The sequence below is a fragment of the Diabrotica virgifera genome, chromosome 2 (genome assembly GCF_917563875.1).
Source record: "Diabrotica virgifera virgifera chromosome 2, PGI_DIABVI_V3a".
NCBI lineage: Eukaryota > Metazoa > Arthropoda > Insecta > Coleoptera > Chrysomelidae > Diabrotica > Diabrotica virgifera.
The window spans coordinates 177,941,240-177,965,762 of record NC_065444.1 but is presented as its reverse complement, the minus strand read 5'-3'; the positions used below and the strand labels follow the sequence as shown (position 1 = coordinate 177,965,762).

The following is a 24,523-nucleotide window of genomic DNA, read 5'->3' as shown; positions in this document are numbered from 1 at the left end:
TGGGAGGATAACTCAAATATTATTATTTGAGTTATTTCAAGCAATTTCTGCAAAAAAATTTGAGTCACCTCTCAACGTCCATCTCAAAACAGATGCGCCTGGACTAATTGTTTTATTACAACATACTGTTACAGCGCCCTCCTGTATTCAAATACTGGCCTAGTCATCCGACGATGTTTACAGACAATAAAACCAGTTTTTACCTCCGAAGATAAATTACGACCTTGTTTGATTTATTTATGTTTATTAATTACATTATTTGTTATTCTAAAATAATGGAGGGGACCTATAACGGGTAAACAAGAACCTTTGTTTCGAGATTAATCGATATGGTCTTTTTGTTCGATAAAGTTGTTTATTTGATATTATTATGTATATTATATTTTTTTTATTCTGAAGAATTCTTTTATGTTCTATTCGTTCAGGAATAATCGAGATGCATTGAGTATTGCATAAATAAGCGGCTTTTTAGAATAGGTGTTCAGTTATAATTTTAACTTCGTTGCAATTTAACGGGGCGCGTTTTTTTGGACTGTACAAAAAATTGTAGTTTGTAAATGAGATGTGTTTTAGATATTTGGTTCTTTTTTGTATCAATTGTTTTGACAATATCAAGTGTTAATTAGTGTTTGGTGTTAAGTGTTTATAAAATAATATAAAATAAGTATTTTTATTTAAATAAATATAAGTGTGTCTGGATATAAATCAGTAAAAAAATATTTAAAAAAGTCAGTCGCGTAACAATCCATTGCATTTCGGTTCATTGCATAGAAGGTTTCTTCGTACTCAATAAATTCATTATCAACTGTAGCTGCGTATCATTGGATAATAGAGGATAAATATAAATATGAAAAAATACCTAATATACACTGTCATTAGGTATTTTACGAAGGTAAAAGCTTTGAAAAATAATCTAAAAATAAGTACCATTAATCATTTAATTCGGTATTTATTTCGTTTTGTAAAATAAAAATATCTATAGTACACACATAAAATTTTATACGTAAAAAAATTTGATATCATCTACACATTATATCTGCCACTTGGTCTGTATCTGCACATTATATCATTATATCTGAAAAAAATTTATTTGAATTGAGTTATTTGAAAAAAAGTTATTTGAAGTTTAGAATTGAGGTAGCGGCCTATTTACAATCAGATATACAAAATATAACAAGCAAGCAAGGAAGTCTACCTATGAATTCTATAGAACCGGAAATAAAATCTAAGAAAAAGTAAGTGTCTACAAGATATATCGCTCTAAGAGATTTTCCTACAGATGGTTTATAACATTAACCAATCTACATAAGCGATCGAACTAGATGCAAAATACCAAACTGTGAAAACTTAACCTACATTAAAGGTGACAAATGTGGGTCATATAAATAAATGTAGGTCATATTCTTAAATTCAAATTATTTTTTTGATTTTCATGTATAAAATATAAAATAATAAATAACTTCTCGCTTGCAGTGTTTTTGGGTGGTTGAGTAGCTCGACAGAACGATTGCTAGTCCCAAGCCCCGATAAAGGAGCCAGGTTAGCATAGCACCCTACCCATAGACTTTAAAACCGTACAGCTTATAGAAACAGGATTATACCTCGGAACAGGAATGATTTCATTACGACGTCCAACGCGAGAAAGAGGACAACAAATTTATGGAAAGCGATTATAAGTATACTTCGCATCGGTACTTGGAACGTGAAAAGTCTCTAAACACAAGACAGCAGGAAATTACAAAAGAGCTTATAGAAAAGAATATAGACATATATGCACCACAAGAAACGAAGAAAAAAGGAAAGGGTCAAATTATGTTGGATGACTTTCTGATGATTTACAGTGGCGTTGCGATGCGAAAGAAACCAGCGCCAAAGAAGGAGTCGCCATATTAGTACACAAAAATGTTTACACCAAGTACAAGAATGTAAATACATCTCTAAAAGAATAGTTAGTGTAAAAGTCTAACTGGATGTCAAACCCCTGAGGTGATAGCAATCTATGCACCTGAGAAAAACAGAGATGCCACCACAAGAGAAGACTTATATTAATACTTTCGGACTGTAATAAACGAGACCCCAAAGGACTAATACAATATAATCATTACAGATGATTTGAACGGCCGTGTTGGCCGTGTTGGAATATATTTTCAGGAATAACGCAGCGCTATAATGAATATATCAGAAATAAAAACGGAGACTTTCTGGCTGACCTCTGCAGCATAAACGAAATACGTTATAATACATTTTCCCTCACAAAGACCAATACAAATACACTTTTGAAAACATTAGAGGACAAAGATCTATGATTGACTATATTCTGTCGAATATAGTCGTTCCTTCTGCTTCAAATCTAAGACGTAAGAGCACTTACATCAACAGAAATAGGAAGAGATCATAAATATTGGTATTGTGCCTAATCCGAATGAAAACACATGATAAAAAAACAAAAGAATAAACCACAAAGATAAAAGCTGAAAGCTTGCAGGATGACTCCACAAGATGCCTATTCCAAAAAAGAATAATAGAAAGAAGCAGAAACATAAATATATTATGTATGTACCTGTATTTGAAATTGTAAAATTATGTATATCAATAAAATTATTAATGTTAGGATGAGGGCAGTACAAAGAAGAATTATACTTGGAATGAAAACTTTCGCATGGGTTTGTGGTTCTTTGTAAGGATGAAGAGTGTTCAGCCCAAAGATGTGGAGGAAATGTCGAATTTTCAGATATGTAATTATCAACAAGATAATCACAAAACTGTGTGACTCTTTCATCTAATGGTTTAATTTCTGCCAAATCTATAGCAAAAAAATCCCTAGCATCTTCAGGATATAAGAATGAAAGACCAAAAATATAAATAAGAAAATGCGTAATTTCGGTTGAGTCAACACCTTTTTTCTGGTATTCTGGAGCCAATCTAAGTGCTTGAACCTTTCTATACCCTGCCTGGCCCAAATGAAAACGACATCCATGAAGATCTGCTTCAGGAAATGCCACACGAATACTATTATGAATGGAAATTTCAAAGTCTGAAGTTATTACTTTAGGAAATACAGGACAATTAATTTTAAAACATTCTTCTATGACATATTTAAAAGCGAGGTAATATGAAGATGACTTTTTATCTTGAAGTAAACAAAAGACAAGAGGGATATAATGTCCATTTTTCAAGCCATGTATACTAAAAACAATTGAGTGAAAAAACGAGGACAGTATTCAAAAGTTCCGTCAACAACATACCAATTGGAAACAGTCGAAAAAGACGAAGATTTAAAAAACATGTTAATATAACAATATGATTATCTTTGTCATTTTTAATAAATTATAAAATTTTCATTTCTATTTGTAATAATAGAAGATGAATCAAGAGCTTTATGAAATTCAGATATATTTTTGGGAAGATTAATTAAAGAATTTGTGGTTCTAGCATAATATAAATTTTGTCTCACCCTATTGATATCATTGATAGTAAATGTCTCTATATTTGTCTTCTTAAGTTCTTTACAGAAGAGCTTCATTGGTTTTCCGCTGAGATCTTCCACGGCTGCGCTTTTTATTGAATTGCTTACGACTTTTCTATTGTAAACTTCTGCAGACAACTTCTCGTGGTTTTTTATGGCCTTTGGGAACTGCGCCCATTTAGCCAGCAACACCTCTTGAAATCGACGCACTCAGCATACACCAAGACCATTACGAATCCATCTCCGAATCCATTACAAAAACAATCCAAGGTAGGTAAGGGAAAAAAACTTTTCGCACCCAGATCGTTCGCACGACAAATTTTATAATCTAAAGTTTCAATTTACACGACTTAACATAATTTAGAAGAATCCTAAAGATTGACGGTTTGTTCAAAGCTAGTAAGTTCATCAGATTATATGGGGGATAAACGCAATAGCTACATATTCAACAAATTTCTTTTTGTCACATATTTGTCACATGCAAAAAATATATGATCCAAGTCACTTATTGTATTGCAATTTTCGCACAAATCCGACTGTATTATATTAATTTTATATAGATGTGCGGAATAACAGGCATGTCCAAATTTTAGTCGAGAGATAGTAACAATATCGTGTCTTGAAAAATCTAAATTTTTATGCCAATAATCTGTCGGGATTTTCGGATGTAAAAGAGTATCCTTGTCGGACAATTTATACAGTATTGATTCCATTGAAGTTTCCAGTTATCATGTAATCTAGTTTTACTTATGGTTATACATTCTTGAAGTCCAATATCATTCAATGTTTCCTCGCCACTGAAAATGCTGTCTTTTGCCAACTGATCTACTTTTTCATTATTTTCGAGTCTAATATGAGCTTTAATCCACGTGAATACTATATTACACTGCATAGTTGTTAGACTAGATAATAGTATCTTTAATTTTTTGATGTAGGGATTTACGTTAACAGAATTTTCGTCTAGTTGACTAGAGAAACTTTTTAAAACTGATAATGAGTCGAATAATATGTTTATTTGATTTAGATTTTTATTTTCGGCGTATTGGCATGCTTTTATGATAGCTATGGTTTCTGCTGAAAATATTGATGTATTGGTTTTCAGTTTAAATTTTTCTTTGACATCTAGTGATGGTATATAAAAAGCACAGCCCACACCATCACTTTGTTTTTAAGCATTCTCGTGGTTATGATCTAATATTGATTCAATTATCGTATTTTCACATCCTTGTGTTTTCACAAATGATTTGCAGGTTTTTTAATAGGTACATGTCCACCGTTTTACTGAATCTTTGGCCAACATTTTTTGAAAACCGAATGTAAAACAATCAATTGATAGTAAAGGTTTGCCCTTTTGACTGACATTTATCGTTGATTCCATTATTTCGGATGTTATGACTTAAACACAATTTGAACTTGAAATCTACGAACTGACAAGCTTGAAATAGACAAACTGACTGTTGCAGGAACTAATAAACTTTCAAGTATTTATACAACATTTAGCCCATTAGCACAATTTACAAAAGAGAATATAAACAAACAAAAAGATAAAAGGTAAAGGTACCTATTCATGGAATTATAAATATCGAAGAGATTAGAATCGGAATTGGAATTACCCAGAAAAGGTGGATATTAGATTGTCGGGTAACAACTTTCTTTTCTAAAACGAAATATGTCGTACTGTGAAATATTTATGTGAAACAAATTTTATGTACACTGCATTAAGAATTAGAAAAATCAAAATAGATAGATACTACCTATTTAAATTATGATTTGGCAACATTGTGTCATTATACAGAGATTAAATAGACAAAATATCAGCCTAAATGATTAACGAAACAGAGGCATTTCGATTGTACCTGGGAGGCATTTCATGTATGAAAATATTTACCTGAAAAAGTGGGAGGCATTTCGATAAGGCCGAATAAAACAACACAGAACAACAAGAAACGAAACACATGCACATGTAAAAAGAATAAAAAATGATAACTGGGAACGTTTTTTGAAAAAAATGGAACATGATTTTTATGGTCTGCAAAAGGAAATAAGGCACTTTATAAGAGATCAAGGAACGGAGATAATGAAACTAATGGAATGAAAACAGATGGAAAAGGATATATGAATTGACTATCTAAAAACATCTTCTATGCAGAAGAACAAATGACGCTAGAACCGGAAACACCAGGCATTACCACAAATGAAGAAGTTCATGTAAATATACAAGATGTTCGAAAAACACTCGAAAAGCTGAAGAACGGAAAAGTGGAGCAGCAATGACAGACCGATGAACAACATTAATTACAGTTAGTCCGCGAATCTTTACCCGTGCGTCATTAATACCTGGCGAGATAAAACACATACTTTTTATCTAGCATCATTCTCTTCCACGCATGAAACTCATGACAAACAAGCTGCCGTTTGTTATAAAGTAAAAACACATGTTATTTTTATGAACCATCTAGACTCAGTGCATTGAAAAGAGATAGGTACAAAAAAAGGCGATTCTGCTTTGTTTACTTTTGTGGCTGTCAGTCAGTTGAATTTTTTACGGTTTTTGTCGAAATTTTGCGTTTTGAAGTTTCTTTATATTACACAAACAGTTGTTTTCACAACTAATTTTATATTGGGCTTTGAAATTTTAAGGTAAATAATTATATTTTGGCAATGAATATTTAAAACATACAAAGCTATTTAACGTCATTCACACAGTAAAGAAATTATTGTGTTTAGATTTCTGTCAAAGTGAATAAAATAACAAAAATAAAATGTTATTGATTTTTTTATAAATTGTTTATTTATTTATTAATCAATAATATTAAAAGAATTTATTAAGCTACTTCAAATCTTGCTGTAATTCTGCACAAAAATTTTGAAGCAAAACTTACATTTGACATTCTATATATTTGATAACGTCAAATTTTATAATAAAACCCGTAATCGGAACAGTAGCCACTTTCTGTCAGTTGTTGTTGCGTGAAATAGATTTCCGACTTATTTCGTATGCTTTAAATGATGACGCACGGGTAAAGACTCGCGGACTCAGGCCCGGCCCTAGGGATTTTGCCGCCCTGGGCAAGATCGGCGACCGCCGCCCCTGTATTTTTATTGGTTTGTAGATACTTTGTGCTAAATTATTCAATAGACCAATAAGATCTAATAAAGTCCACTTTATTTGAACGATAAACGCCCATAATAAACCAGATTACTATACCGGGTGTCCACTTATATTTTCCCCCATTTTAACTGCCTATAACTTCTAAACGGCTAAAGATAGAAATATGCGGTTTTCACTGAAATGTTTTATTTTAGTAAAAGTTTTGTCTGAATGGATTTAATTTTTTATGTCGCTTTCAAATACGAAATAAAAAATGGCGGATTTTTGAAAAGAACTTTGTTGAATTTTTTAATGGAACACCCAGTATATTAACCTAAAAGGGATTTCTCTCAAAACTTTTGAAATAAAATAAAAAAAAATAAACCATCTCATAATAATTACAATTCTTTTTCATTCACATATTACACACTTTTAATTATTTGACTGTATCCTAACTCAAATCCATTATTTACAAAAACTTGCATTTTTAAATAACAATATTTTCCTTTTACATATACAACCACCAATACAATATAGACTAGATTAAATTGCCTACCAATTTATTCATTTTGTACAATAACTTTCCAACTAATATTGATTTTTCTCTTTTCTCACCTTCATCTATTTTTATCTTTTTATCTTTATTGACAGCAGCTTACTTTCTTTCTATCAATTTGATCAATCTAATGTTATGGTATACAGTCAATATAAATAATCTTATATTCTAAATTAATTTTGTATATCACAATTTCTTTTCAATAACCAATAGATTTAAAATGTTAGACATTTTTCAGATATTAAAATCTTTATCATTTGTTGTGGGTCATGACCTTTTGGTTAATTAACATTGAAAATCGACTACCTTTTTCTCTACTGTCAATGTCACTTCAAACAGTTCCTTAGTCATTAGTGTCACTTTATAGTCAAAGTTGGCCTAAGATGGTTGATTGAGGTTTTGGTAGGGTTTCACCATGTTCCCATAGGCAATATCCTGTAACATCGGCGTTTAGCCTGTTTAATATTATTTTTAAATAATGTAAATTGAATTTTAAATTCAACCATTGTTTGGTTCTGGGGCTATTTAGCAAGTATGCACGTAAGTAATCTAACCACATTTTTAGCTTTTAAAAATTTCAACCATCTTTCAATTCTAATAGTGGGATTACTTATTTTATTGTAGATTCACTGATGATGGACCGATAGGTCTGAAAACGTTCTGAATTGGACATTTTTATTCAATCCATTGGGATTTTTAAGTTTTAATAAATATACCAATTTACATAGAAGTGGTTTTACTTCTTGTTAGAGTTTTACCCAGTATATTCTTTTGTTAATTGAAAGAAAGGTCATTCACCTATCTAGCGATATAAATTTTTTCAAAATCGGTTGTCAAATCACTGACTAATTAATTTTTAAAATGATAGGTGCAACGTGGATATCACATACCTAAATAACATAACTAAGCAAGTTATGTGATTTCCACATTGCATCTCTCATTTTAAAAATTAATTGCTCAGTCATTTGACAACCGATTTTAAAAATTTTTATATCGCTGGATATATAAATGACCGTTTTTTCAAGTTTTTAGGTAAATGACCATTTTTTATATCGGTTTTAAATAAAAAATTGCGGATTTTTGAAAACAAAAACGTTGTTGACTTTTTTTATTAAAACATCCAGTATATTTTTTTGTGTCTTGAAAAAACGGTCATTTACCTATCCAGCGATATAAAAATTTTTAAAATCGGTTGCCAAATGACTGAGCAATTAATTTTTAAAATGAGAGATGCAATGCAGTTATGTTATTTAGGTATGTGATATCCACGTTGCACCTCTCATTTTAAAAATTAATTACTCAGTGATTTGACAACCGATTTTGAAAAACTTTATATTGCTCGATAGGTGAATGACCTTTCTTTCAATTTACAAAAAAATATACTGGGTTTTCCATTAAAAAAAAAGTCAACAAAGTTTTTTTCAAAAATCCGCCATTTTTTATTTCGTATTTGAAAGCGATATAAAAAATTCAATCCATTCAGACAAAACTTTTACTAAAATAAAACATTTCAGCGAAAACCGCATATTTCTATCTTGAACCATTTAGAAGTTATAGGCAGTTAAAATGGGGGAAAATATAAGTGGACACCCGGTATTATATTAACAGACTTTAATGTCCAAAAACTCACTATCCATAATTACACCTTTACTTTTTTAAGTAAGTAGTACCCTTCTTGCCTTGGCACGGGAAAAGTCTTTTAATACTTCTCCAAGATCCAGGGACTCAGCTATTTCGTGTTCAATAGAGATTGTCGCTAAAGCACTCAAACGTTCCTGGGACATAGTTGATCTTAAGTAATTTTTTATTAGTTTTAGCTTTGAAAAGCTTCCCTTTCTAGAGGCACTGTCACTGGTAGGGTTAATAAAATCCTCAAAGCAACATTAATGCTGGCTGCGAAATCAAAATCATACTCTCTAATCATTTTCAGGAAATTTAGAGGTGTACTCTTAGCCTTCACCATCGTGGAAAGTACTGTGATTTCATCTTTTATATCAGCATAATTTAGATCTTTTGACTCAACAAAAGTTAAAGCATCACATAGCTTAAAAGATTTAACTGATAAATCACTAACAGTCATATCATAATTTGGTTTATGTCACACAAGAACTCAAAAATTTTACATAGCTATCGATTTGCTGAAAACTATCACTTACATGCAATAACGGTTGTGCTATAATTTTTAAATAGAAGTCAATCTGGATCTAGGTCCATACTTTCATCTTCAGCCTCATAGCCAAATTGTCTTTTTACGTTTCTCTTTCTTGTTTATTACTGTGCCTCCGATTTTCGAGTTCTCAATTTTCTAACTTTGATGCTATCTAATGATTTGCATCATTGCATATGTTAAATAGCCCTGGAATTTTAAATCACTTCTGAAATACTAATGGATTTCTGTTTTTTCTAATAAACCGAGAGCTTGGTACCCCCCCCCCATCAAAATACTCTGCAGTGATTTGCTGACTACGTTTATTTGAAGTAAAATGTACCATATCACCACAGACCAAAAGTAAAATCACGGATTTAATTTTCCAAATAGCTTGGCTCATGAGCAACCATTTTATCGTTGTTTTTATTAACAGTGATTTCTACAAGAGCATCGTAGATTTCTTCAATTTGGTATCTGACGAGAATAATTGCATCAATTCTACTTTCCCATCTAGTTTCGGACAAAGTTTTCAATGTTAGACTAGAAATATGATTTTTCAGTATAGCCCAACAATGACTAGATTCTGAGAAAAAGTTGTAAATTGTTTTCACTAAGGAAAAGAAAGAAACTGAAAGATGTGAGGCTTTAGCAGTATCGTTCACGACTAAGTTGGGTGAATGGCTAGAACATGGGGCAAAATTGCTCTAGATTCATTTTCGAAATTCAATTTTGAACTCCCAAGTTCTTTCGTTTTATGTTTGTCCCATTATCATACCCATCTCCTCTTATATCTTCCAAAGGTATTTCCAATTCATTAAGTTTTTGCAAAATAACTTCTGTAAGTCCCAAACCAGTGGTTTGCAGTACGGGCACGAATCCAAAAAAATGTTCTGCAATTTTAACACTTTGTGAACAGGAACCTAAATCGACAAAACGTACAACAATAGTCACCTCTTCTACCCCAGAAATACCAGGTGTACCTACAATATAATATTATGCTATAATAACAAACTTTCAATCTGGTGGTATGTAGAATGATATTTTATTGTCGTTTTATGTATTATTAAATTAAAAACTTAGTTTGTTTCTTAGCAGATTTCGCTACGTCACCCCAACCATTTCGTTCGTTGCAATCCGGGACGGCACGCGTCGGAGTATCCTAGTTTAGTCAGAGAGGAGAGCATATATGTGTCTACTGATGAAGGGCAAAAAAGCAATGAAACCGGTATAGACTCTTGCTGCAATCTCTGATTGTATGGTTTGTTCAACAGTAAATGGTTGAGTTCAATTAGTGCGGTCGTAAATATTATTAAATTTATCTGACCTGGCCCATTGTTAAGACCCACCCGGAGCGATAAGCCACCGAGGTAGACAGAGTTGGTCTTTTGCAATTAACACTGACTAGACGGTACTCCCATAATAAAGCCTGAAATAAATTTTACCTGAAACCGGGCCTTTTATACTATTATCGGTTAATCCAGGATGTTTATAGTGGTAACTAATTGAACTCAACCATTTACTGTTAAACATACCATACTAGAATATAATGCTGCTGCATTTTCGGATTGCAACGAAACTGAAAATGTTTATACATTTTTAATACGTTATAATACTTCACTTATTTCAAAAAGTTTAAAATTTTATTTTTGATTTGGATCTGAATAATTTCGTTTTAAATACGTTTTCCCAAGTAGTGATGCTGATCCCACTATTCTTATGCGATGAAGAAGAAGAAGGTGCTGTCGATTCCCCGTCGAATAAACCTTGCAATTGATATTGTTTCACTTATCATTTTTTCAATTTCAAAAATTGACTGTCCTCTAAAATTTGCCGCCCCTAAATTTTCCGCCCTGGGCAACCGCCCAGTTCGCCCACCCCTGGGGCCGGGCCTGGGCGGAATCAACTGTAATAAAATTGTAAAACAATAAAATACCGGAAGAATGTAGAACGAGCGAACTAATTCTACTATTCAAAAAGGGAAATACAAAACGGCCAGAAAAGTACAGAGGTATAAACTTGTTAAATACTACCCTAAAACTTACAACTAAAATTTTGCAAGAACTAATGAATCAGAGGATAAGTTAAGCAGATGAACTACAGGGTTTTCGAACTGAAGATAGTGTACAGATGAAATATTCGTCATAAAGCAAATTACTGAGAAATGACTAGAGTATAACGGACTAGCGAGCATTTCTGTGTCTGATTGACTTAAAGAAAGCATTTGACAGAGTAAAACTCAAATATTTAATCCATCTTCTGTATAATAAAGAAGTTCCCCTAAACATCATAAAACTATTGAAAGGATCTACCACAACAACAAAATGGAAGTCCGAATAGATGAACAACTTACAGAATCTAGCTTGACAGCGGAATAAGACAGGGGCTTATGGAGCCCTATTCTCTTCAATTTAATCATGGATGAAATCATCAAAAGTGTCAACAAAGGAAGAGGATACAGAATGGAAAACAAAGAAGTAAACTACTCTATTACGCAAACGACGCCCAAGATACCCAAAATACTCTATTGATAGCCAAAGATGAAGCTAGTGTGCAAAGACTAGTACACAGATTTAACATAAGAGCAAAAGAATTTAATATGACAATCTCATCTCAGAAATTTAAAACAATAGTAATCAGCAAAGATAGTCCAGAGTAGTAAGGATTTTCTCGGGACACTCAAAGATCCAGGTAGCTGACTACTTTTTTAGTTATTGTAGACCTATAGGAAGAAAACCTACCTGTTTCCTGCCTAGAGTTCGCGTCCGTTTTTTAATTATTAACAATTTAGTGCAAAAATCGCGATTTTTTCGATTTCTTGCACTCCATTCAAAAGCTAAATAGTTGACATAAAATTACAAAATTCAGTTTTTTAGAACATTGAAAAACCTTCAAAATGCCGATTTTTGAAAGTGAAAATCGTTATTTGTTAATAACTTTTACTAAAACTACCTTAGAACTTTAGTGTTGCACCCAAAGTTGGGTATTGGCGTACTTAACAAACCTTCAAAATTTGAGGCCGATCCATTAATTAGTTTTAGAGTTATTTTATTTGTTTATCCGAGAGACCTTTATTTTGCAATAAGAAAAGACAGAAAATAATGAAGATAGGGCAATTCTAAGTAAGTCAAATGAAAGTAGAAGAGTGATAGTATCAGAATGTATTAAAAAAAGATAAAAAAAATAATTAATATAGTCAAAAATCCTAATGCCAAATTTTTGAAATTTTGTAGTTTATAAACATTTAGAATAACTTTAAAAATGATGTCCGTAGAAACAATCTTTTTATATATTCGAAAAGATAGTATTTTAACACGAATTTTCAAGTAAAAAAATTTAGCCTGGGCTGATTTGAGACAAAGTTAGCCATATGTTTTTTTTTTAATTCACAGCTAATTTGTTTATAATAATGAAGGAATCTCATTAATGCCATTTTAAAGAATGGAATTTGTATTTTTTTTTAATATGCACAAACATTGTGCCTTCACAGCACCCTCTACGATTTTTCAAAAATGTAGTTCAAACGATTACTAGGGGGAACCTACAAATCTACCGAGTTAAAATACCGAAAAAGCAATTCAAACGAATATAATTTTCTGTAGCTCCGGATCAACTCAATGGAATTTGATCTTTCTTTTTTTAATTTGTATGTAATTTCTACGTACATTACAAATATGCAATTTGTTTACAAATTTATTAATTAATAAACAGTATAATTTGTTTAAACAATTCTTGAAAAAATATTTTTTACAAAAATCTATCTTTTTAATCATAGCATCATTAATGATCACAGAAAAAGTTAAAAGACACTTTAATAAATAAATGATTTTTATTATTTTTATTTTATTTATTCAAGATAATTTATTTATTAAAGTATACCTTAACTTTTTCTATGATTAATGACGATAGTATGATTAAAATCATGGATTTTTGGGAAGAATTATTTTTTCAAAAATTGTTTAAACAAATTAGACTGTTTATTAATTAATAAATGTCTAGACAAATTGCATATTGTAATGTTCAGACAAATTACATACAAATTAAAAAAAGAACGATCAAAATATATTCAGTATATCCCGAGATATAGAAAATGATATTAGTTTTAAGTTGCCTTTTTTAGTTTTTGAACTCGTGCATTTGTCGGCTCCCAGCTCCCCTTTCACTTACCACGACTAGTCACCAATTGATTAACTTTTTCTTTGATTAATAATGGCAGTATGACTAAAAAATGGAATTTTGTGAAAAAATTATTTTTCAAAAATTGTGTAAACACATTAGACTGTTTATTAATTAATAAATGTTTAGACAAAGTGAATATCTGTAATGTATACAAAAAGTATATACAAATTAAAAAAAGATAGATCAAACTCCATTGAGTAAATCCCGATATGTAGAAAATGATAGTAGTTTTAAGTTGCTTTATTAGTTTTTGAACACGTGCATTTGTCGGCTTCCAGCTCCCCCTTCACTTTCCACGACTAGTCCCCATTTGAACTGCATTTCTAAAAATTCGTGGAAAATACCAGCTTTTCTAATATGTAAAATGCTTTTTTCTACGGACAATATTTTTAAAGTTATTCTAAATGTTTATAAACTACAAAATTTCACAAATTTGGCATTAGGATTTTTGACTATAACAGATAATTTTTTATCGTGTTTTAGTACATTTTGATAGCAGCAGTTTTCTACTATCATTTGGCATAGGCAGAATTGCCATATCTTCAATATTTTCTGTCTTATGTTATTGCAAAATAAACTGGGATAAACAATTAGAATAACTCTTAAACTAATTAATGGATCGGTCTCAAATTTTGAGAGTTTGTTAAGTACCCCAATACCCAACTTTGGGTGAAACACTAAAGTTCTAAAGTAGTTTTAGTAAAAGTTATTAATAAATAACGATTTTCACTTATTTTGCATTTTGCGTAGCCACAAATGAACTTTTTGACTTTCAAAAATCGGCATTTTGAAGGTTTTTCAATGTTCTAAAAAATTAAATTTTGTAGTTTTATGTCGACTGTTTTGCTTTTGAATGTGGCGCAAAAAATCTAAAAAATTGCGATTTTTGCACTAAATTGCACCAGGATCTTTGAGTTTCCCGAACATGGTCTATTTCTAGCTTATTACCCTGGAGTAAGAACCAATTAGATGTAAAATAGAAATTGATGGCATTAGTTTGGAACACGTAATGTAAATGAAATACCTTGGAATTACACTGTTCAGCTACGGAGACCTGGCCAAAGAAGTGAGAGGTCAAGCACAAAAATCAAATAGACTGGCAGGATGCCTTAATAACACTATTATGGTGAAACCGACATATTAACACTGAGATGAAGTCAATGTTTTTATAAAGACAGTGTAAGACTAATAATGGCATATGCATCATAACCAAGTGCCGACACAGCACAACAAAAAGATTACCGGAAAAGGCAGAGATGAGAGTAGGTACTGAGAACATTTACAAGAAATACGACGAGAGATCAAAAGAAGAGTGAAGACATTAGAAGAACACGTAACGTACAGTGTATGAACAAATGGACACTATCGATTAGATGGCGTGCATTTATAAAATAATACATATAAAAATAATATTAATAATACTTACCAACATGTAACACTATGCACATGAATTGCAACAACCGCAAGGGCCGGAAGACACAACATTTTGACATGTCAAAACGATACCAGGGCAAACGATACGAGCCCATCGGGCGCAATAACCTGGATAACAGTCAGTTAACTGAGCATTAGCAACAGCTGAAAAGAATATAAAAGCTAAAGCAAAAACAAGAAACAAAGTTTTAATTTGAGCCATATTATTATAGCTAAAGAATCAGCAAAACAAGTATTGAATATTTTGAATTGGTAAATACGTATTTATATCGAAACAATTTAAGCATTCAAAAAAACCCAATTACAAGATAGTCCAGACTGTAACGTCGCCCCCGTTAGGTAAATTATTCCGATTCGATTTTTTTGCACAAACTTACTCAAAAAGAGATCCTTATAACAAATCCACAGGGTGCCAGGCGGTACCGTGGTCGAAAAATCGTTGAAACAATGTTTTTTAAACAAATTCACAAAAATATTGAAGTGAAAATTTGTATGATTTCGAGCAAATTTTTTTAGATCACTTCGGCCATTCTGAGCAAAAAAGGTCTCTTGTAATTTTTCTCTAAAATTGATTGTTGTCGAGTTATACGCGATTTAAAATTTGAAAAATGCAAAAATGGCCATTTTCAAGGCTTAATAACTGGGTTAAAAATAATTATTATGAAAGTCAGAAAGTGACCAAAGTTTAAAGTCCCCTCTACCAGATCCTGAAGCAATTTTTGTCATTATTTTATTGCTAAGCTGTTATTTTTAATTATTAACAATGAGCGCTAAGAGCGTATTAGGCGGCCGTCAATGTTGAGTGCGAAAGAGATGCACCATTCTGGCCGTCCAATGGTGCATCTCACTTGCACTCACATTGACGGCCGCCTCAATACACGCTTAGCGCTCATTGTTGATAATAGGGAACTTGCACATAAAAATATTTTTGCATAAAATTGTTAATTTATGTTTAAAAGTGATAAATTCAAAATATTACGTCTTAACAATTAATAGTGTACGTACAACAACTGATTATAATTCCGCGCTCGAAATTACCGTTTCAAACAACTTTAAAAGCGCGCGCTTGGGTCTGACGTCACCAACCATGATATTTACCACTGTTCTCGTTTGGCTACTGCCTAGTGCCAGACGTGCACTCTGCAGATAATATCTTGTAAAGATTTTCATGCATTCATAATATTATTTTTAGTTTAGGGAAATACATTTTTATTTTACAACATATGTATCTCAAATGCCAAATTATATTATAAAGTTTGAACAAAATTAAATGCCTACATTAATATCATATTTCTTAAAAAATTTAAGTACATAGATACTACTAAAAAATTACTTATTAAAAGAAAAAGAAAGAATGTTTTATTATAATATATAAATATATATTTAGTTTAAAATATGAATTTCATTCTCACGTAAAGAAATAAAAAATATTTTATGGATGAAACTTAATTTTATCAAATTTTTATTCCATTTATTTTTAATAATTATCAGATCCAAATAGATGCGGGAAATATTTACACTCCAAAAGTCTTGTGCTATACTAATCAAACTGTCAGTAAGACCTGCGTCATATTCTATCCAAATATATGTAAATTTTTAATTATTTTTAAAGTGTGTATCTGGTACGCAAAATCAACACTTTTTTTTTTCAAATAGAAACATTATTTGTAACTGTACTTTTGCATTGTACATTGTAACATTGGTTATTTGGTTGTCTTCTGTATAAATATATGTACTTCTGGTCGTAATATTTTGTAATAAACAAAACTAAAACCTATAATTTATAAATATTTTAAATTCATAACAAAGAAGAAAGAAAATAAAAATAACTTAAAAATAAACAAAACCTTTTAGTAATAAAAGTCAGAGTAACTTAAAACTATTGTTATAAACAATTTAAACGTGTTTATTAATAATACTTATAATAGGTACCTACTTATTTGCCTCCTCGCATTTCTCCAATAGAATAACTTTCACTGCTTTTTATAAAATTTGCCACCATGAAGAAATCAACTAGGTACTGTAGATTGTCAGATTAACTTTTTGAAAAACCCTAGTCAGTCATATTATACATTTAAAAACACTACTTTATAAAGTAGCACTCAAAATGATCAATTTCGGTTTGAAACTAAATATACTCATTATGGAACTATACAAGAACACAAATACCTTGGAATTTCCAATTAAATAATATGATTAAAATGGAATTAATACAATCCCCAAAACAACCTTTTTTGAACTTTTATTTACAATCAACTTCTACATGAGAGTTTTAAGTAAACGTGAATGAATTTGTAAATAATTTCGAAATATCCTAGCGGTTTTGTTGTCGACTCATAGAAATCTAGCAGGTAGACGTGGGTCGTGACGTCAGACCCGTTAACGCGCCTCTGAAGAAATTTGAATTTTATAGCTTTTTCAATGTCTCGTAATAAGCCTATGGGTTAACAATATTTGTTTTTTTGCATGCATGCGTTTTATGATCATGTTACCTTATATTTTTTAATATTATTTTAATATTTAAAAATATATGCAAGTTCCCTATTAAAAATAACATCTTAGTAATAAAATAATGACAAAAATTTCTTCAGGGCCTTGTAAAGGGGGCTAAACTTTGATTTGGTCAGTTTCTGACTTTCATAATATTTATTTTTAACCGAATTATTAAACCTTTAAAATAGTTATTTTCGCGTTTTTCAAATTTTAAATCGCATATAACTCGACAACAATTAATTTTAGAGAAAAATTACAAGAGACCTTTTTTGCTCAGAATGACCCAAAGAATCTAAAAAAAAATTCCAAAGTGAACAAATTATTTTTGTGAATTTGTTTAAAAAAATTGTTTAAACAATTTTTTGACCACGGTACCGCCTGGCACCCAGTGAATTTATTATAAGGACCTCTTGTTGAGTAAGTTTGTGTAAAAAAATCGAATCGGAATAATTTACCTAACGGGGCCGACGATACAGCCTGGACTAAGAGTAATTAGGAATAATATATAAATAAGTATATTCATTTCGAAATACGTAATTACATTTGATAAAAATAAAATATTGTAATTTATTGGAAATTTTGTAAATGTAAATAAAAGCAATAACAATATATCACTTAATACATTACAAGAAAAATTAAAATGCATAATGTTGATATCTACGGGGGACATTGCAAATGCCCATAAGCTTCAAATTAAATCGATCAAAATCATGACGATCTACGAAAGTTGAAGTCGATAGACCAGCTAAAAAACAGATAGATTAAAGGTAGCTACTTAAAATTGTAAAAGATTGGAGTCAACAAACAAAAGGCAAACTGATCAAAACAAATCAGAAAATCTTCCGAAGACCGAGATTACCAATATATTAAAATCTGTCATTAATAATCAGATATTGAAATGACTTGATTTCTATACACTTTGAATCGCAGTGTTGGTGCAAAAATAAATTAAAATATTGCATAATATCGTGGCAACTAAATGTTCGGAATTAGGTATCTATATCACTTTTTAAACTAGGAATGCTTCACGGTTCTTAGACATTACTACGGTTGCCTAAATCGACTAACCAATGAACATTAAGGGTGAGATTACGTCACGAGAGTTTACTGTCATTTGAATCGTAATATGATTTTTTTCGAATCCTGAGAGAACCAAGTATTTTAGAAAAATTTAAACGCAGGATGCAAGATTACATTATTACCGAGGGCGGAAAGCCCCTTAGAATAAACAAGCAGATTCTATTGAATGAAATATTTGAAATTAAATATCACACTTCTCTTTTATTTTCAGCCCTGTAACTTATTAAAATAAACATTATAGAAGTTTTCAGGGACTTTCAGCCCTCGTTAATAATTTAGTCTTTCATTCTGAGTTTAAATTTTTCAAAAATATTTATTAGTTTTCTCAGGATTCGAAAAAAATGAATACAATTAAAACACATTGAGAATTTTGACATGCGTCAAAATTTTGCATTAACTCAATGTAAAATTCTGAACTGTTGAATTCCAGCTTCCCTAATAATTATTGTACATCAAAAAACATTAGAAACTATTTGTAGAGGATTGAAATCTGTATTGGAAATAACTGTTAAAATTGGTCTACGTAATTAAACATATTCCAAAATTTTGTAAAAATGTAATACATTTTAGTTTTCAGCCCAAACTTAGGCCACACACAATGCAAGAATGTTTTTCAATGCACATTTTTGAACTGTCAATATTTTTATTTTATAATCTATTGTTTAAAAACAATACAGTTGATAAGATACCCTCAGTTGCGGAGAAAGGATTAATAATAAAGATTTTTTTATTCAGTCAATGGTGTGAGCACTGTCAGTTAAATAGTAACGTGTGGCCTTACTTTTACACGCATACCTATTGTGGCAAATGTATCATATTTTTCAAAATTTTGGAATACATTTAAATCGTAGAACAATTTTAACTTTTGATTTTAATACAGATTTTAATTCTCTACAAGTATTCTCTCATGACTTTTGATGTAAAATAATTAGGGAAGCATGAATTCAACAATTCAGAATTTTACATTGAGTTTCCTATGGCCCTTTTTACGATTCCCCACCCGGTATAAGATAAAATGTGTACTATTCGTCTAATTATTTCATAATAACACAAATAATACACATATATACACAATAGCACACATTCAATGATCGAAAATCATTTAAAAATATGGGAATGTAAACTCTTGTGACGTAAAATCAAAAATATAAGTCTCCCCGCCACCGTCGGACAAGACAACCGTAATAAAGTCTAATAACCGTGGGAATGCTTGTTTGTAATTGGTCCATTTTACTCCACTAAATTATGAAATTTTGACACTATTGACATTTATGAAATTTTGATACTATAGGGCATTCCAGGACTTTGACGTTTATCACACCGTTGGGAGTCAAACTGTCAAACATTGTATTTGTTTATATTTGTACCACACATTGTGTTTCTTAAGTGTTTTACCTTTAGTAGTTTTTTAGTTGTATTTTCCGAACATTTTGTTATTGATTTTGTGTAGTTTTTAATTGTAGAAGTACTTGAACGCCTTTATTTAGTTTTAAGCAGTGAATAAATAAACATGAGTGAAACATAAAAGATTGGCAAAATAAATAATACTGATTCATTTTCCCTCAAGGAGTCTGAATTAACCTACAATGGAGAAAATTTTCCAAGCGTAAGCAACCTGGACATAGTTAGTTATTGAGCATTTCTATACGACATTTTATAGCATTTAACCATTGTTTTTGTCTCTCAGATGATAACTTATTTATTTCAGATTTATGCTTAAAATGTAGCACTCATGATAACCGATAAAACTGAACTTTATCACATTTACTTCGCATTCCACACTTCAATACACAACAGGAATGAAGCATACAGGGTGATTGATTAGTAGGGTAAAGCTCAATAGCTCCGCTATAGTAATAGATAGCAATATAAGTTAATGACAAAAATTTTAGCCACCTTTGAGCTTCACATTACAAAATTAGTTAGAATGTTACAGGGTGTTCGATAACACAGTGGCAGACCAAACTTATGTTTTTTTAAATGGAACACCCTATATTTTATTTTAAATTCGAAATCCTGTTAACTTCTCCATCACAAAAATATAAAGGTTTGTTATGTTATACAGGGTATTTACAAAGTTATAACCAATTTTATATGAAAATCGTAACAAGTTCAACTCCCTGTATAAATAAAAATAAGCAAAACAACAATGGTTTATTAATGCCATATTTTTTAACGTATTGTCAAAATTTTCAAGAATGGTCGATATTGCTAATTTTCTTTATATCAAATACAGGGTGAGTCAAAACGCAAGTACATTATTTTCTCAGTAATTTTAAATGGAACACCCTGTATTTTATATCACTATTGAAAAGTACCATTACCGTACTTTAATTTTTAGATAACATTCCCTATGTCTAAATTTATTAGTTTTCGAGATATTTTCATTTTTCAATGGACCAGTAGCGTGGCCACCCAAATCACCAGAATTTAATAAACTAGACTGATTTTTTTGGGGTTACGTTAATAATGAAGTTTATAAAATATCTCCAACAATAAGGGATGAGATGAAAAATAGAATACAAAGTGTATTTCGATGTGTTAATAATTTACAAATGCTCCGTAGAGTAAGTAGCTCATTCAATGATCGTTTTTAGGCGTACATAAATGTGTTAGGAGATAATTTTGAACACCTTATGTAATTAAATATTAATAATATTTTATTAAAAGTAGCTTCTAATTTGTTCAAACATGTTTTTTTGCAAAATGTATTACTGATAAATTATGTCTCGTTCTTTATTTGTTACATTGTTACATTTACATACAAAAGTAGTGTTTAATTGTCCTCACAAAATATTGTATTTTGTGTTTGTGTGTTTTTTTGTAAAATTTATTACTAATTTTCTTTGTTTATTTGTTGCATTTACATAAAAAGATAGTTTTTAATTGTTTCAAAAATGTTGCATGTAGTGGTTGTGTTTTTGCTTGTAAAATGTATTACTAATAAATTATTTTTATTTCTTTATTTGCTACAGTGTTACATTGATTACCGGATTGATAATCGGTAATCTTCAATTGTCAATTTAGTCATGGCTTACTTAAAATTTAGATAAACTTAAACACCTAAAATAATTTGCTCTGAAAAATGAAAATATCTCTAAAACTAATAAATTTGGGCATAGGGAATGTTATATAAAAATTAAAGTACGTTAATGTTGCTTTTCAATAATGATATAAAATACAGGGTGTTCCATTTAACATTACTGAGAAAATAATGTACGTGCGTTTTGACTCACCCTGTATTTGATATAAAGAAAATTAGCAATATCAATAATTCTTAAAAAATTTGACAATAAATAAAAAAATATGGCATTAATAAACCATTGCTGTTGTGCTTATTTTTATTTATACAGGGAGTTGAACTTGTTACGATTTTCATACAAAATTGGTTATAACTTTGTAAATACCCTGTATAACATTACAAACCTTTATATTTTTGTGATGGAGAAGTTAACAGGATTTCGAATATAAAATAAAATATAGGGTGTTCCATTTAAAAAAAAAACATAAGTTAGGTCTGCCACTGTGTTATCGAACATCCTGTAACATTCTAACTAATTTTGTAATGTGAAGCTCAAAGGTGGCTAAAATTTTTGTTATTAACTTTTATTGCTATCTATTACTATAGCGGAGCTATTGAGCTTTACCCTACTAATCAATCACCCTGTATTATCTTTTTAAATTAATTCTTCCAGTGAAAATGTTACATAACAAAGAAACATAACTAAAATTATCTAAAACACATTAAGAACTAACAGAAAACATTTATGTTTGCCTCCCAGCCGTCATATTGATTTAATTTTGATAGCATGTTGGAATGCCGTATTGGTATTTAAAATTCATAGGTTATATCGGCGATTTTTTGTGTTTTCTGCGTTATTCTTTTAATTTTTAGATTTTTAGTCTGCATTTATATAAAACACAATTGTTTTTAGAACTCATCTAGACCGACGTATTAGTATAATATAATATTTATGGATGGCCATCAAAGGCCTACTACATGATCAACCAAAAAAGAAGATGAATCTGGTGATATTTCTGGTGGCATTATTGGGTGTGAATCTGTCTTTCGACAGATTAGTCCTCTTATACTCCAGTTTACTCCAGTTTACTCCTCTTATACCCTGTTTAACCAGGAGGAGTAAACTCAAAAGACAGATTCACACCCAATAATGTCACTAGAAAAATCACCATAATATTCATCTTCTTTTTTGGTTGATCATGTCTGGTGTCACTTTCTTGGGTGTGAATCTGTCTTTATAGTTTACTCCTCCTGGTTAAAAAATAAACTATAATACGTCGCTAAAGAGTTCTAAAAGCAACTGTTTGTTTTATAAATGCAGACTAAAAATCTAAAAATTAAAGCAACAATGCAGAAAAAACAAAAAAATCGCCGATATAATTAGTTGAAAACAATAATGCTACATAATGCTACGAAACGAATATTATTGCTTCGGAATAGGACAAAATATATTATAGTAATAATAAAACAAACATTATTATAACGTATGGTTTGTTCAACAGTAATTGGTTTGAGTTCAATTAGTGCGGTCGTAAATATTATTAAATTTATCTGACCTGGCCCATTGTTAAGACCCACCCGGAGCGATAAGCCACCGAGGTAGACAGAGTTGGTCTTTTGCAATCAACACTGACTAGACGGTACTCCCATAATAAAGCCTAAAATAAATTTTACCTGAAACCGGGCCTTTTATACTATTATCGGTTAATCCGGGCTGTTTATAGTGGTAACTAATTGAACTTAACCATTTACTGTTTAACATACCATACAGCATAACCCTAATGACCCTAATAATAAAAACAACTCAAGTCTTCTGTTTAAAAACTGCAAAAAAGAACCCTACGGAGTCCACCTCTGAATTAGGTCCAAATCTTTGAACAAAACTCCTTGCTTCGTCTGAAAGAGAAGTTCCGAGCCATCCAGGTTCTCCTAAAGTTAAATCTGGTTGGACTAATTCCAAGAAATTAAAACTTTTTAAAGCCCAAGCTACAATGCCTTCGTTCTCAGATAGGGTTATAGTACATGTACTGTAGACCATGATTCCACCTGGCTTCAATAATTTTGCTGCCTAAAAGTTAAATAAAACTTTAGAAAATAAAATATAGAACACGCATTTTTACAATTTACTATACCCTGTTTTTAAACCAGGAGGAGTAATTCAAATTTACCGTGCAGTAATGCTTGTTTGTAATTGGTCCAACCTAAGGCAAGTTTACTATTCTGTTATGAAATTTTGACATCTTGACATTTGTGATATTTTTACACTATTGACATTCCATAGGTTAATTAAGTTATATCGGCAATGTTTTGTGTTTTCTGCATTATTCCTGTAATTATTAGATTTTTAATCTGCTTTTATATAAAAAACAGTTGTTTTTACAACTCTTTAGAGACGTATTAGCATAATATAGGTAATATTTACGGAACACTGTCGAAGACCGATATGATCAAGATCAACCAAAAAAGAAGATGTATTTGGTGATTTTTCTAGTGACTTTCCTGGGTGTGAATCTGTCTTTTTAGTTTACTCCTCCTGGTTTAAAAACAAAGCATAGCAATAATCACCAACACATTAATATTTAAAACAACCAGCACACTCACATTTATCCTACCCAAAACCAAACCTAACAACACACAAGAGAGAACCAAGAACTGCGTCTATAAATACTCTGTGAATACAACAATTTCATATACAATACACTTCATAAACAATTTCTGTGAAAATCATACACAATACAGGGTGTAACAAAAATACAGGTCATAAATTAAATCACATATTCTGGGAACAAAAATAGTTCGAATGAGCCTAACTTACCTTAGTACTAATATGCACATAAAAAAAGTTACAGCCCTTTGAAGTTACAAAATGAAAATCGATTTTTTCAAATATATCGAAAACTATTACAGATTTTTTAACGAAAATGGACATGTGGCACTCTTATGACAGGAACATCTTAAAGAAAAATTATAGTGACATTTGTGCACCCCATAAAAAATTTATGGGGGTTTTGTTCCCTTAAACCCCCCAAACTTTTGTGCACGTTCCAATTAAATTA

At 30.7% G+C, this 24,523-nt stretch overlaps 1 protein-coding gene and 1 long non-coding RNA gene across 2 annotated transcripts in view; both read right to left on the bottom strand.

The window, feature by feature from the left end:
* Positions 1 to 929: 929 nt before the first annotated feature.
* Positions 930 to 20,657, bottom strand: LOC114329171 (uncharacterized). The gene is made up of 2 exons (XR_003652274.2): positions 14,865 to 20,657; positions 930 to 1,075 (listed from the first exon to the last, which is right to left on the bottom strand). It is a non-coding gene; the product is annotated as an uncharacterized LOC114329171 (long non-coding RNA).
* A 1,349-nt stretch (positions 20,658 to 22,006) lies between these two features.
* Positions 22,007 to 24,523, bottom strand: part of LOC114335850 (tRNA (cytosine(72)-C(5))-methyltransferase NSUN6) — a 58,872-nt gene continuing 56,355 nt past the window's right edge. The window contains exon 6 of the mRNA XM_050642941.1: positions 22,007 to 23,535. Coding sequence (XP_050498898.1) covers positions 23,272 to 23,535 — 264 coding nt within the window. The 3' untranslated portion in view covers positions 22,007 to 23,271. The remainder of the gene's footprint in view (positions 23,536 to 24,523) is intronic.